A 14,931-nucleotide genomic window follows, 5' to 3' on the forward strand; every position below is an offset into this window, starting at 1 on the left:
CATTATTAACTGAATTGGCTTGAGTTGACCCCTATCATAGCCTCAGTATGGATAACATCCATTGCATTTTGGACCACCTAGTGGTAAAAACAGTTCCCACCATTCACTCAGAGGTTAGATTTTTCAAGGACAGAAAATTAAGGGGGATGAACATACTCAAAGGCACAGTAAATTAAAAAGTTGTACCTATTTTCAATAGTTCATGGTATACTCGCTGTCAAAAGATAATTCCAAGGTCAACAGCTTTTTAGCTAAGTTAGGGGGTGTTTGCTGAAGAATCAGGAATATCTAGAAGGAAGAGCTCGCCGGAGGACACAAAGGTCTTTATAATTTTCCCCTACCAGCTACTTTTAACCCCTAAAGACATGTTGCTTTGTGCTAAAACAGACTACTATCATGTTTTGATTCAAGTGCAAGTTACAAAAACAAAATTGCAAAACTTTAAAACATATCCCTTTCCAGCAGTACAAGTTTAACGTGGAAAAGATCAAAAATTGCACACATCCCCATTGCCAAGCAATACCCACAGACAGTTCTGTTAGATATCTCACCAAATAGTGGCAGGCCATTCCATCATAACAGGAGATAGCTTATGAACAAAGAGACCAGTCTAAGTTAACACTTTTTTATTTCTTTGGTAAGCAATCAAGTCAATGTAAGATTTATGTGCCCCGCTTGCTCTTGAAATACTGCATGATAACATCATGAGCTTGACCTTCCTTTCCATAGTCCTGAATAAAAAGCACACAAAGAGAAAATGAATCAAAACAAAAATATACAGTGCTTACAGAAGCTGCTACTTTTAAGCAAGTGCCTTCTCAGAATTTCAATATCGATTCCGGTTTTGGACATATCCTCACAAAATTTCGGAAGAGGGAGTCCTTTTCTTCATCACAGTATGGCACTACTAAATATAAACTTTGCACAATAATTCCACGAAAACTCACAACTTCCTTAACTATCAGCTGCTGCTATAAAGTAGTCACCTTTATCTAACACTAAAACATCAGGAAAATAACAGCCTGCCAGTATGGAGTTATTATTGACACCTCGCTGTCTGACAGAGATAGTAATCTACTTTTCTTTTGTGAAACTATATTTCAAGTGCATGGTTACATGACACTGACTGCTTTAACAGAAATTCATTAACTCCTACAGCAAGGCAGTTAAATATAATGGTGGAATTCCTGTAACCAGCTATGTCAAGAAAGTTTCCAAATGTAGGTATTCGACTGTACCACCACTTAAAGAACACTTCACCCAAACAAACTTTTATATCAAAGATGTCAATCCTACCTTAACAGCAACACAGCTACAGCTGACAACTTTCCTGGCTTTTCCCTCTTTGTCAATCTTGCAGAGACCAGCCCATTCTCCAAGTTTCTTGTTGTCATCAACCTTAATTCGCAAAAAGAATACCAGACTTATCATTGCTAACTCATCTCCCCAATAGTTAACAAGTCATAATAATCTATTGTTATATTCCATTCAATGTTTCATTCCAAAGCCAACTCTTTCTTTTAGTTAACCCTTAACACCCTGGCATTAGTATGCATATTCTCCATACTGTTCTCTATACATTTCTTAAGGTGCTGACAAAGTAAATGTGTTTAACAATTAAGAGCTTATTTAGCTGATGATCATTTCCTTTATTCTTGTGATACTGATGTTTAATTCAGAGGTAATATTGTAGGGAGAAATTAGATGCCAGTCACTCTTACGGGTCAAAGGGTTACAAAAAATACTAAGATTTATTGTGCAACTTCAATAATGTACATTTATATGTAAAACCTTACCTTCAAAAGGTTGATATTGTGTTCAGTGCACAGGGCCTCAACAAGCTTAACATACTGTGCTTCATCACAGTTGTTAGCCAGGACACAAAGATGAGCCTGACGCCTAAAAAGAAAAGAAAAGAACACAGATCAGACCAATTCAAAACTACCATTCCAGAAAAAAAAACCATCTCATCTCTTTCCCTTCTTATCCCTGTATTCTCTTTAAAAATTGACAATTTCACATTTATCATGAGAAAAACCCAAAATAGATTGAACAAAAATGTGATGCACACTGAGGGTCATCTTAAATGTTGGTGGATGCCAATGGATGATATTGTACAACTGTCAATAGTTTCGATCTCGAATATCAACACAGCAAACAAAAGCTTCACTAGACTAGTAATTACTGCAACTTTTGATAACTTCTTTTCGTATTGGGATAACACCGCATGGCTGATGAGTTTGTCTATTTCTTAACACCTGTTTACTACCTACTAGATGATATTGTAAGGAGAAGTTAGATTTTAATCATAAATGACAGTTGCAAGAGTGTTCCCACAATGTGAACGTGATCTCAAAACCTGGGAGATACAACAGATCGCCTACTTTGCCAAAGAGAAGATAGAAGCCCTCAGTTGGAGCTCATTGCAATCATTGCTCTTGAGAGACTATATATTAAGGCGATTGCAAAAATCGTGCACAGCAATAATACTTTACGGGAAAGTAACAAAAGTAAATGTAATGACCTACCTATCCAAAGCCTTAGCAGCTTCGTGCAGGCCACGGGCCAAGCCATTGTGAACCAGGGCAGTCTTCAAAACTTCCTGAAGAGCTGTGTTAACATCCATTTCACCAACACTGGTTGTGGTAGGCACATCATCTCTATCAACACAAAATATACAAATAATATGTATAGGAGAAATGAAAAGAAAATCTCGAGCAAAGAACTTTATTCCGACCTAACAGAACCACGTAGACTCTCACGTACCCTTCCGCGTCAGACATGTTTGATACTCAAAGCGGAACTCCTTACTGTTGAAAATAAACGGAGAAAAATCACAATGAAACATCCATCTTTCACCCTGTGTAAAATAATTGATGATTTTTTCGCACGATGTAAAAGATTTTCAAGAGATTGTAAAGCCTACATGATGTACGGTCCGCACTCTTAGTTATTTCTTCCAGTAGAAAAGGACGAGAGGAAGAAGTCACGTGGTTTTGTAGTTGTACCCAGTGCCTCTCTCCATAAACTAAACCGGGAGCTTGCCTTTTTCCTCCTTGCTTATATTTCTTCCAGTTAGCTGAATGTTAGATGACTAGGGATGTCAGCTGATATGGATAAAGATCGAGGGGGATGGGGGAGGGAATTATTGCATTACAAAGGGGCCTTTAATGTGCTAAGAATAGCTTCCAAAAAAGTTGAAATTATGGGTAGAAGTAGTTGTTAACAAAACCAGGCTTCAGTCAAGAATATATGGTCGCCTGTAAGGGGTTCTCTCGAAGCAGAGTTTCATGCAACTTGTGTTATTTTCTTTGTCTCCCTTAGTCCTTTGGTCCTTTGAGTGCGATGGCAGGGTTTTGGCTTTACTCAAGAGGAAGCCGCCATGTTTGTTGTGCCGACAGGTCGGTTTACCGACCTTTTACTGATAAATTACTGGATTTACTTAACTGATTAAACAGACATAGTGGTAATAATGACCAGGATAATTGTTTTATTTCTAAGGTAAATAACTAGCAACAGAGTGGGGATTGAAAGCCCAGTATGTCAAATACGAGATATTGGTTTCGATTTGACGAGTAATTTATTTGATAGACTAAAGAACAAACACAACTCAGGGGTAATAACAGCGATAACTGAAAAGAAAAAAACGAGAGAGAGACTTAGGAGGGGTAATTTTAAGTAATTTAAAAGTGGTGATTCTAAGGATAATCAAAAAGAGACCGTTGTAGCGAGTCTTAACTCAGAGGTAATTTGAGGGAACTCTCATAGTGTGAATTTAAAGGCACCATATAATGAAGAGGCAAGTTTAGCCCACCATAGGGGGAGGTACGAGAGAAAGTGTTATTTTGTTAACTTTGTTCAGCGATTTTTCGTAACGGGCTGTGAATGGTTGTGCTCGCGTATCTGACTTAATCAGAGGCAATTTTAACAGAATTCAAAGGAAGCCCGAGATAAAAGGGGGTAATTTTGAAAAGATTTTTGGCGATTTTTCATAGGGGGGAGGGGGTATGGGCGGCTGTGGTCGCAGTTCATCTTTTAAATGCTTACTTTACGTGTCTGCGTAATATAACCCCATCTGCTGGGAGTGAAAAACCACGCATAGGCAGCTTCAAAGGGAAAGTTTTCGAGGTTTTCTCTCAATGACAGAAAAGCAGTGTTAGCCTCTTTTTTTTATTCGACCATAAGCCGCCAAACATCTGCCATGATTTACGTTGCAATTTTAACCCTATTGAATAGGGCTGTCAGTTATTTGTCAATTTCATAAAACCTTTGATAGTTTTCCCCAATTTTCTGTTTGCTTTACGATTGTCAAAATAAGCTTGACAAAAAAGTGGCTTTAAAAACGAGGCACTTCACGCAGAAAACTGAACTGCTTTTTCACAATCGATTGGTAAAAGTCCTCGCATTGAAGTTGTAAGCTTTGCTCTATGTTGGTAACAAGGTGAGATTTTAGAGTGTTGGTGAAAAGAAAAACCCTCTCGATTCACTACATCAGTTCATGGTCTTCATAGTTCCGTACTGTAGTCAACATGAAGGACCAGTGCTAAGCTTGTTAAAATAAGGTGACGCTAGAGCTAAGGTACTTTACGTAAAATCTTAAGTTCCACACGCAAATTTTGAGGTAAATAACAAAATGTCTTAAAATGTCCAGAAGATTGCTTTCCTGGCTTTAACCGTTTCACCTCCAAGTATGACTAACTGAGAATTTCTCGCTACAGTATCATTGCATTTTCAAGCAGAAATGAGAGTGAGAAGAAAGAAAAAAAATAACTTAGGAAAGTTGTCTGGTTTGATACCGAAGCCTCAAAATTGAAATTAAACGATGGAATACTAAAAATGCTGTTAAAAACATTTTCATTAAGTGACTTTGATCGTGATGACGATTTACTCGGCGGAAGGTACTTAAAAAATGCAACTGGACTTCATATTCTCAGATCTTGATCTGTGTTACAGAAATTTTAATGATATATGGTTTCTTAAAACGAAAATAGCTGATCTTAAAAAAAGGAGAAATTTGAAATTCCTTATCGGCAAAGAAGGACCTAAATCTAGATTTAATGAGCTTCACAATGATCATTCAAACCTTAATTAAAACCAAATTGAAATTCGTTATCTACGATTTTACAACCTCCGGTTTGTCCTAAAGATTGCGTGGGCTTTCGCTCCATAAAACCGAGTGGAGAAAAATATACAGCCTTCTCATTATAAATGAAACAAGTTACAAAGAGTAGAGAACAATTTTCTTCTTAGATTTTTCGCCAAGGGAGTTTGAAACTAACTTGAATTTTTACCATGTAAAGTAGTTACCACTTTTTAAAAGGTCGACGTCCGAAATCAAGAGTGACGAAATTACAGAACGAAAAAATATGAAATCCTTACTGCTAAAGGTCTGAAAGAAAAGCACCATGATAAGATAAGTGGTGTTGAAAAGCGCTTCGTAGTACTTTCAGAAAAAAATTCAGGAATAGTTTTGCAGTTTAATTCAAAGACTGGATTTACTGATGTATCTCAAAAAGAAGCAAAAGGTTTTCCTTAGCAATTGGCTCGTTAATTGGTCAAAGTTAAACTCAGTTATTTCTGAAATATTTTCTATGGCGAAAAGAGAAAAGGATGTACATATAAACGAGTGCTTATAAAACACTTGCAAACTTGCCCATGAACTTTCCAGTGAAAGGGAAAAAGCACACGTTCGTCCCGTGAGAAGAGTTATCGGGATAAATTATCACATAAACGATGAATGCAAACATAGGAACCCTAACCCCTCCCACCTGAATACATCCTTTAAAATCTCATGGGAGATTACTGGTTACTTCCAGCCTAACATGGTCATTTTTATTGACTCTTAACATTCCCCTTTTATTTATGTATCATTATTTTTTTATCCATCAATATCTCTTTTACGGGCATTGTACCATCTACAATAATTTTCTGCCAGTTAACAGTGTACTCGGAAGTTCGCAGACACCAAAAGAAAATTTCAACGCAGCAAGTTACAGAAGAGACAAGGCAAAAATATTAGAAAGACAAAAAGGCTTTCAAACTAACCACTACGATTGTTGCAGCGCTTCTGTTTAGTTACTCGCCACTTATCGTTCTCAGGATTATTTTAAAAAAAAACTACCAAGTGATATTGTTAAATGATAAAATTGCAATTATAGTTAATCTACAATATCGTAAGGGTTTCCTGTATTGGTGTCGGAAAGAAAAGGAATGGAAATATTATATTATTTTAAGTCATTCGATGTAAATTATAAAAAGGGCAGGTTGATTACTTCGTACTCCTTCTTGGTGGTCTTATCTTAAAGGTTGAGTTTAATCACGTTCTTCTTGTGAGTTTGGCCACGTTTTCCTAGTGAGTTTAATCACGTTTTCTTCGTTGTGATCGTGAGGTTGACATGGAACTCGTGATAAGCCATGTTCTTAAATAAGTTGATTTTTAGTCCAGGAAGATTAAATCTCCCTGGTAATAGGTCGCGTTCGACACCTTCTTGTTCCCAGAGGTAATTTAAGGTGTAAACAGGTGATACCCCTCATGTTCCGCAACCGAAAGCAAATCTGGGGGGCGGTACTTGTGAGCGGCTTTCTTCTTTAACTCTTGTGACCAAGATGTTGTTATGTAACAATCTTTAAAGGTAATTTTCTCTTAAGATACCCTTTCAGGTTTAAATAATACTCTGAACCAAGGTTATTTGTAATTTTTATATTGTCAATCTCGTTTCTGTTCTGGCCGATCTCAACCGTAAAGATACGAAAATTAAGGTAGAAATTAATTTTGTAACTGCGTAAACAACCCTAAGGTGCATACTCAGTATGTGGGAACTATAATAAGTAGTCAAGCTTGATTCGCTAGTTGAGATGGTACGATGACGACACAAGAAGATTGACGGCTTAGAAATGTCATCCGCAGTATCACTTTTATAAGCGGAGACTCTAGTTTTCCCTGTTATATTGGAGTTAGTCCCCGTTGTAACAACTTGAGAAGAAAAGAAATTAAAGAAGAATCAACCAAACCAACAACGAGTGTTAGAGAATTTACTTCTAACGATATCTCTATCGAAGCAAGAGTGGCAGTGTCATTCTTATTTCTTTCATTAGTCGTATTAAATTCATTCCTTAATCCACTTATTTACTCGTCTCTGAAGTCCAAAAAATTGAAACGAAAGGTTATGGACCGCCGAATGCTGTGGAAATATTTGAAGGAGGACAGCAACAGGGAGAGGATCAGATACTGAAAGAATAACAAAATTCAAACCTGAACATTCATGACGAGGTGTTCCGATGGCACGATGATCACATCCAACAAGCTAATCACAACCGAGTGACTTGGTCAAGTTTGTTGTACTGCGTCGGCATAATATAAAAAATTTACTCGTTTAAGTGATCGTTTTGGCAATATTTTAGAAGGAGTCCACTGTTTTTTTAAGTAAGGAGCATCAGAGGTCATGGAAAAAACTAGATTTTGTTTGCTATTATGGTTAAGAACATTGCAGAGCAAGAAACAAATCATATCACTTAAGATTATTTACCGAACTTTTCCCGCGTTCCGGGAAAGCGTACAAAATACAACACTGTCAATCATTCTGACTTGCTTCGGCAGAGTAAATAAAATGAGTATGAAACTGTGATTTACAACCGCAAAACTGATTAAAGGAAAGGATAATATTCCTTATTGGAAAGAATGAAAAAAAGCAACTACAATGGTTTTACAGGGGTAAAAATCAACTAAAACTGCCAAAGGTGTCTATGGAGACCAGAAAATTAGTGTCCTAAAATAGCACTTTAAATACCGAGCCTCTGTATGGCTACTGGACATTAATCTTTTAATGCTTTTTAAGTCCATCTTACTCCTATCTTTCATCGGAAGATCAATCAGGTTCTTAGGTTGGCAAAATTACGAGCCACAGACACCACATGATTAAACGAAGTCTTGGAGACATGCTTGCTCTTCAAGAAGAATTTTCGTCACTGTATTTTCATCAACAAATAATAGTAATATAGAGTAGTCGAAAGTGACGTTTGTGTGTGATTTAGTTTCAGGAATTTAGGGCATGATCACCTCACAGAATCATCTTCTATACGCATTTACTGTCATTTTGTTGATGGCATCAAGTACTTCATCTAAACTTGTCGAATCGTTTCTGTCCATAAGAGAAGGTGTTCTTCTTAAAGGCCACCCTATGCAATGGCAGCGGACTACAAGCTTCTTTTCATGCGCACACCTATGCTTAAGGAAAGAGGGATGCCGATATATTAATTACAAAGCTTCAACCGAGACAGAGGGCGTTTGTGAACTGTTAAAAGACACCAGTAGAGACCATAATAACGGTTACATAGATGGGCCAGGATGGTTTCACGGACAGATTGTTCATTCTAGAGTGAGTGCTCGTACAGGCAGTAATACGCCAGGTGAGACTAACGCAGATTGTTTACCAATAAGCATTGTCCTTCAATCCCTTGTGGAGAAAGGCTTTGGTAATTATAACCTAGTTTCTAGGGCTGACGTTTCGAGTGCTACTCCATCGTAAGAGTGAATAGAGAAATTATGGGTTGTGTGCGGATTATATAGAAAAAGATGATACGCTATTGGTAGGAACATGGTAACGTGAAAAAAAAGAACAAATTAGTCGGATGAAAAGCGTTGGTTAATATCGTATGGATTAAGAGTGCCCATTTGACAGACAAATTTTTGTCGTAGAGATTTGCTGCTTTCCGAATTGCCTAGTTGTAGGTTCTCGGAATCGGTCTCCTAGTCGTCTTCCCGTTTCGTCCATATAAAAATTTTTGCAATAAGTGTAAGTTATGCAATAGAAGACACAAAAGGAGGTTCAGGTGAATTTATCAAAGATCTTTATGGATCGCTTGGGTCCCGATATTTTCTCAACGTTTTATATGAAAGGAGAAGTTTTGCATCGTGTGCGCGCATTTAAAGGTTCCAGGTTTACCATTTGTTTGGAGTGCAATTCCGAGCAAAAAGTTGCATATGTTTTTCATAAGTTTGAATTAAATTACCAGAGGTTACGAAAAGATTGAACGAGTTTCTGGATCATTCCTAAGCAACTTAACGTTTTTAGAGAAACGGATTTTACTGCGAAATCGTGAGGGTGGATGGAATTCAATCGTTTTTCCCCTTCTGTGATGTTTGTAGTGCTGATTAGTTGGTCAACTCTTAGGAACATGGTTCAGTCCAAAATATTTACCCGAAAGTCGTTCTGAAAGCGAGAACTGATCTCTGATGATATGCCATAGGAGCCTCTGGTCCACACGCGTCTGTTTCAAAATTACACCTAAGCATGGAAGTGTTTACCTTTAATTATTCTCAGATTTCAAATTCACCTTCACAACTCTTGGTGCGGTGGGTTCGAATGGGCCAATAGATTCATACGGGTATAAAGGAACAACATTACAAGGGAAAATTAAGATTAAAAACGGCATCCAATTGTGGACTGTACCCCTAAGTGGATCTTACGTCATAGAGGCCTGGGGAGCATCCGGAGCTGAAGGCCGCCAATCTGCTGACGTGTCAGCAACCATAAGAGCGGGAGGAAAAGGCGCCTATGTAAGAGCCACTTTTGTTCTCACACGCGGAAAAGTACTCAAAATTCTCGTTGGACAAACTGGCTGCACAGGGAAAGTTGGTTCACCGTTACCGGGAGGAGGAGGAGGGGGAACGTTTATCACTTCTTCAGCAGAAGTTCCATTGATTATTGCTGGTGGAGGGGGAGGAGGTGTTGCGCAGTTAGGAAATTTCCATGAAGGGGATCCAGGCCAGACCACACGGAATGGGTCACAGGCAGGGGGCTCTAACGGATCTGGTGGAAACCTTTCCCAACAGAACTCCCTGCTAGCTTTATTGGAATGCGGAGCGGGAGGCGGCTTGAACGGGGATGGGAAGTCTGGCATGATCAGGGAAGGGGGAAAAGGATTCATAAACGGAGGAAAAGGGGGGAACTCCCTCATTGGAGGCCATGGAGGGTTTGGGGGAGGTGGTGCAGCATGGCTTTATCCCGGGGCAGGGGGTGGGTACTCAGGCGGGGGTGTTGTGAAGGATAAGAACGAAACAATCGCTGGCGGAGGAGGGTCTTTTAACACGGGTACTAACTCGAAGAAGGAAGAAGGATTGGGAGGGGATGGGAAGGTGATAATTCAACTTCTCGAGGCTGATAAAGAATTTGTATAGTAACATTATCAACGCTTGTTCCGAGAGAAAAACATGGAAATTTTCACCTCAAATATAATTTTAAGCTGAGTTTCGTGTAAAGTGTAGTGCTGTAAAATATAAAAAAGCCAAAATGCTACAAATAATAAATTTGAGAGGAATTCACGATTATTGTACCAGAAGCACCGTTGCTCACTAATTGTTCAAACAAAAAGAAACCTATCAGGGAGCTGAGGAAAAAATATCGCTATAGTGCCCCCTCTCATTGCTGCTTTTGCTCAAGCATCTCGCAAGCACAGTTCTCTGGAAATCCGAGAGACTCGATCCAGTCGCTTTGCTAGCAGAAGGTGTTCAAGGGGTTTGGCACGAGGAAATAAGCCAGACTGCTCACAGACATCCCACAGCTTTCGCGAGAAGCTTGCCAAATATGAGTGAAACAGTGCCAAAGAGAGAAATCCAGCTGTGGCAACTCATATTGTAAGAAACCCGAAGATAAACATTTACAGAGAGAGATGTTTTTCGTCTTGTCACGAGCGTGAGTCCCCATGAGGAATCGAACCTCAGACCTTAGGATTCCGCGCTCCAATGCTCTAAAAAGTAAAGGGTCTTAGGTTCGTTTGCTTCATGGGGACTCAGAGTTTTTTCTTTGGTGCACGCTCGTGACAAGACGAAAAACATCTTTTTTGTCTATTTCTTAACCGAGCTCAGAACTAACCATCTCTCTTATTCTATTTATGAACATTTATGTTTAGCTAAAGCAAACAAAACGATTGAGCAAACAGGAAAACATCTGACGGGTAATAAACTGCAAATTAAAAAGTCTAAAAAGAATCAGATCAATCATGTAGCCAAAAAGTAATAAACGGTGACAAAAAGCAAATGTTGACTTCTCTCTGTGTACTTTATTTAAAACTTATTTCCTTTTAGTTACTATCGATGTTCTATCTGGAAGCAAAAAACAGAACTGCAATTTCTACCATGTTTGTGTTTCAAGCAATTTTGTTCGTATTTCTGCAATCGGGAAGAAGCGAAATGATTAAGAGATCGGCGTTTTTTAACACAGAGAACGTCAAACTTGAGTCAAACGAAATAATCAGCCGCCAAACTAGCCGAAGTGTCCTATCTTGCTCGCAAAAATGTTTATCGGAACCACTCTGTCTTGTATTCAATTACGGCTCTTCTTCAGTGAACCGAGGAATCTGTGAGTTATATAAAACATCCAGCGATGGTTTGAAACTAATCCACGAACCCGGATGGCTTTGTGGGCATCTTCACGGACCCAAGAAAGTATTTAAAGGTGAGTTGGCCTACTGATGACTCGTAAGAGTGACTAGCCTCTAATTTCTCCTTACAATATCACCCCTAAATCACACATTAAGGTCACGAGAATAAAGAAAATGATAACAAGTATAGAAGCTTTGGATTTTTTATCAAATTCTCCTCGCCAGCACCTTGGGAAATGTAAAGAGAACAGTATGGAGAATATACATACTGATGTTAGGGTGCAAAGGGTGAAACAGATCTGGGCCTATTGGCTGAACGGGAAAGTGTCTAGAATGAATAGCAAAATAACCGCGGGCTGACACTGGAAGGCGTGAGCTAACCTTTTGGAAAGAGTATTTTACTCGATGTGGCTGTGACAGCCGTTCATAAGAATGTGTTCTTTATTCTGGAAAGATCACTTTCTTGTGTTCACATGATAACCAGAACTTTCCTTACATACAAGATCTTATGTTCTAACCACGCAACGATCTTTTTTCAGTGAGGGTTGCCAGGTGAAGGAATAAAGTCAACAAAGCTTAGTTGTTTTATTATTCTTATATCAGGAAAAAGTTCGGATATAGTCAAATTAAGTAACTATGCCAACTCAGTCGCTTACAACGAACATGAACTTTTGGGTGCCATGTTTCCTTTCCATTAAGTCCTATGATCAGAGAGGAACTCGTACCACAATCTTAAGACCTGCGTAATTGCGTAGGATATGTTTCCTCTCCATTTAAACTCTAGAAACACTAAATTCTGCCACCACCAACTCCCGCAGAATGTAAAACTTGGCTAACCAAAGATGGAGGTTGCTGTGTGTTTCCATTCCTTTACAACGGGAAAAATCGGCACTCGTGCGTAGTTGACAAGCTCTTCGGGCTGTGGTGCTCCACCACGGATAACTTTGATGTTGACAAGACTCGAGGTGTGTGTGAGGGTAAGTTATTGTTATTCAAGATACTTATCTATGTCTTTAGTTAAGGTAGCGTCATTCGCATGGCGCGAGTACAAACAAGAGTCGTAAGCCACTCATTCGTTCTGTCTTGCTGTGTCAAAATGTACCATTAAGAATAACTATAGGGATTTTGCTAGTTTGCAGAGCTGTTGGTAAGCACTAAGTGAAATAAAACAAAAGCCTTAATGCATTTGCTGCATACAAGGTAGATTTATCATCAAATAGAGAAGACTGCTAGAATGAAACATTACATCAAGGGTTGTTAAACTCGTCCAACTAGATAATTCTTAGGGATATGCGTCAGTCCAAAAGATTCAGAACAAGCTGTTCGGAAAGTGATAATTAGTCCTCTATGTTATCCTCTGATCCCACATAGTAAGCATGGAACTGTTTACATATTCTCAGATTTCAAATTCACCTTCACAACTCTTGGTGCGGTGGGTTCGAATGGGCCAACAGGTACATCTGGATATAAAGGCACAACATTGCAAGGGAAGATTCGGATTGAAAACGGCATCCAATTATGGACTGTACCCTTAAGTGGATCTTACGTCATAGAAGCCTGGGGAGCATCCGGAGCTGAAGGCCGCCAATCTGATAAGGTGTCAGCGGTCACAAGACCAGGAGGGAAAGGCGCTTATGTAAAAGGAACTTTCAATCTCACCCGTGGAAAAGAACTCAAAATTCTCGTTGGACAAAGAGGCAGCAGGGGGAAAACTGGTTCACCGTTACCGGGAGGAGGAGGAGGGGGAACGTTTATCACTTCTTCAGCAGACGCTCCATTGATTATTGCTGGTGGAGTGGGAGGAGGTGTTGCGCAGCCAGAAAATTTCCATGAAGGGGATTCAGGCCAGACCACACGGAATGGGTCACAGGCAGGAGGCGCTGACGGATATGGGGGAAACCTTTACGAAAAGGGCTCCCCGTCAGCTTCATTTGAATGTGGAGCGGGAGGTGGCTTGAACGGGGATGGGAAGTCTGGCCAGATCGATGAAGGGGGAAAAGGATTCCTAAACGGAGGGAAAGGAGGGAACTCCCCCATTGGAGGCCATGGAGGGTTTGGGGGAGGTGGTGCAGCATGGCGTTATCCCGGGGCAGGGGGTGGGTATTCAGGCGGGGGCGTTGTGAAGGATAAAAAAGAAACCATCGCTGGCGGAGGAGGGTCTTTTAACACGGGTGCTAACCTTAAGAAGGGAGAAGGATTGGAAGGGGATGGGAAGGTGATCATCACACTTCTGGAGGCTGATGATGTGCGGTTCGTTCTCTAAGTTATTTCTTCCAGTGGTAAAGGACGAGAGAAGGAAGTCACGTGGTTTTGTAGTTGTACCCAGTGCCTTTCTCCCTAAACTACACCGGGAGCTAACCGGGAGGGAATTTATTTATTTCAACGAAGATGAAACGACGCTAGCTTACCGTTTTCAATTAAAAAAGCATAAATACTCCTAGGTTATATTTCTTCTTCCAGGTAACTGAATTTTAGAAGACTAAGGATGCCAGCTGATATGGATAAAGATCGAGGGGGAAGAAGGAGGGAATTATTGCGTTGCAGGGGTTCTTTTCTGTGCTAAGAATAGCTTCCAAAAAAGTTGAAACTGAGGGCAAAAGTAGTTTGCCCGACATGCCTGCACTCTGAAATCACTTTCCGCGTAAGAGGGAAGGCTGGAATAGTGTTAACAAAACCAGGCTTCAGTAAAGAATATGTGATCGCCTGTGAGAGGTTCTCTCGAAGCAGAGTTTCATGCAACTTGTCGTGTTATTATTATTATTATTATTTAATTTTTTTTTTGCCTCCCTCAGTCCTTCAGTCCTTTGAGTGCAATGACAGGGTTTTGGCCTTCACTCTTGAGGAGGCAGCCATGTTTGTCGCGCCGACAGGTCGGTTTACCGACCCTTTACTGATAAATTACTGGATTTACCTAGCTGATCAAACAGACATAGTGGCAATAATGACCAGGATAATTGTTATATTTCTAAGGTAAACAACTAGCAAAAGAGTGAAGATTGAAAGCCCAACATGTCAACTACGAGATAATGGTTTCGATTTGACGAGTAATTTTATTTGACAGACTAAAGAACAAACCCAATTCAGAGGTAATGACAGTGATAACTAAAAATAAAAAACGGGAGAGAGAGAGACTTAAGTGTGGTAATTTTAAGCAATTTAAAAGTGGTGATTCTAAGGATGATAAAAAAAAAGAGACCGTTTTAGTGAGTCTTAACTCAGAGCTAATTTGAAGGAAATTTCATGGTGTGAATTTAAACGGTAACTTACAGTTAAGAGAAAAGTTTTAGCCACCCGTCATAGGAAGAGGAAAGAGAGCAAGTGTAATTTAAAGTTTAACTTTTTTCAGCGATATTTCATAAGGGGCTCTGAATGGTTGTCTGTGGCAGATCTTTGAAAAGCCGACAAAAGGCACGCGACAAAAAAGCCGGATAAAAAAAAAACTGGCACATTACGGATAAAACCTAACAGCTTTTCCTCAATCGACTGGTAAAAGCCCTCGCATTGAAGCGATTTCCGGCCCTAAGAAAAGCGTTAATTGGTCAAAGTTAAACT

The 14,931-nt window shown here is 39.6% G+C and overlaps 3 protein-coding genes across 3 annotated transcripts; 2 read left to right on the plus strand and 1 right to left on the minus strand.

The window, feature by feature from the left end:
* Positions 1-611: 611 nt before the first annotated feature.
* Positions 612-2,969, minus strand: LOC113686293 (small ribosomal subunit protein eS12). The gene is made up of 6 exons (XM_089190149.1): positions 2,927-2,969; positions 2,767-2,810; positions 2,529-2,660; positions 1,797-1,899; positions 1,297-1,398; positions 612-731 (listed from the first exon to the last, which is right to left on the minus strand). The coding sequence occupies exons 2-6, from the start codon at positions 2,781-2,783 to the stop codon at positions 663-665; spliced, it is 423 nt and encodes a 140-aa protein (XP_089046275.1). The 5' UTR covers positions 2,784-2,810; positions 2,927-2,969; the 3' UTR covers positions 612-662.
* Positions 2,970-4,317: 1,348 nt separating this feature from the next.
* Positions 4,318-11,024, plus strand: LOC113685265 (uncharacterized). The gene is made up of 3 exons (XM_089190150.1): positions 4,318-4,441; positions 8,032-8,406; positions 9,321-11,024. Exons 2-3 carry the CDS (start codon positions 8,049-8,051, stop codon positions 10,175-10,177), a joined length of 1,215 nt encoding a protein of 404 aa, XP_089046276.1. The 5' UTR covers positions 4,318-4,441; positions 8,032-8,048; the 3' UTR covers positions 10,178-11,024.
* Positions 11,025-11,097: 73 nt separating this feature from the next.
* Positions 11,098-14,510, plus strand: LOC113686051 (uncharacterized). The gene is made up of 3 exons (XM_027203646.2): positions 11,098-11,453; positions 12,198-12,356; positions 12,780-14,510. Exons 1-3 carry the CDS (start codon positions 11,135-11,137, stop codon positions 13,640-13,642), a joined length of 1,341 nt encoding a protein of 446 aa, XP_027059447.2. The 5' UTR covers positions 11,098-11,134; the 3' UTR covers positions 13,643-14,510.
* The last annotated feature ends 421 nt before the right edge of the window (positions 14,511-14,931 follow it).

The sequence above is a fragment of the Pocillopora damicornis genome, chromosome 12 (genome assembly GCF_964200805.1).
Source record: "Pocillopora damicornis chromosome 12, jaPocDami1.2, whole genome shotgun sequence".
NCBI classification, from domain to species: Eukaryota; Metazoa; Cnidaria; class Anthozoa; order Scleractinia; family Pocilloporidae; genus Pocillopora; species Pocillopora damicornis.

Bases quoted from the DNA above. Each gene is read 5' to 3' on its own strand.
- LOC113686293 (XM_089190149.1), bottom strand. The intron at 1,900-2,528 runs GTAGGTCATTAC...TTTTCTTTTTAG, and splicing joins GCTGCTAAGGCTTTGGATAG to GCGTCAGGCTCATCTTTGTG. The intron at 1,399-1,796 runs GTAAGGTTTTAC...TTGCGAATTAAG, and splicing joins ACAATATCAACCTTTTGAAG to GTTGATGACAACAAGAAACT.
- LOC113685265 (XM_089190150.1), top strand. From the start codon at position 8,049: ATGATCACCTCACAGAATCATCTTCTATACGCATTTACTGTCATTTTG. The intron at 8,407-9,320 runs GTGAGACTAACG...AATTATTCTCAG, and splicing joins TACAGGCAGTAATACGCCAG to ATTTCAAATTCACCTTCACA.
- LOC113686051 (XM_027203646.2), top strand. From the start codon at position 11,135: ATGTTTGTGTTTCAAGCAATTTTGTTCGTATTTCTGCAATCGGGAAGA. The intron at 11,454-12,197 runs GTGAGTTGGCCT...CAACTCCCGCAG, and splicing joins ACCCAAGAAAGTATTTAAAG to AATGTAAAACTTGGCTAACC. The intron at 12,357-12,779 runs GTAAGTTATTGT...ACATATTCTCAG, and splicing joins GACTCGAGGTGTGTGTGAGG to ATTTCAAATTCACCTTCACA.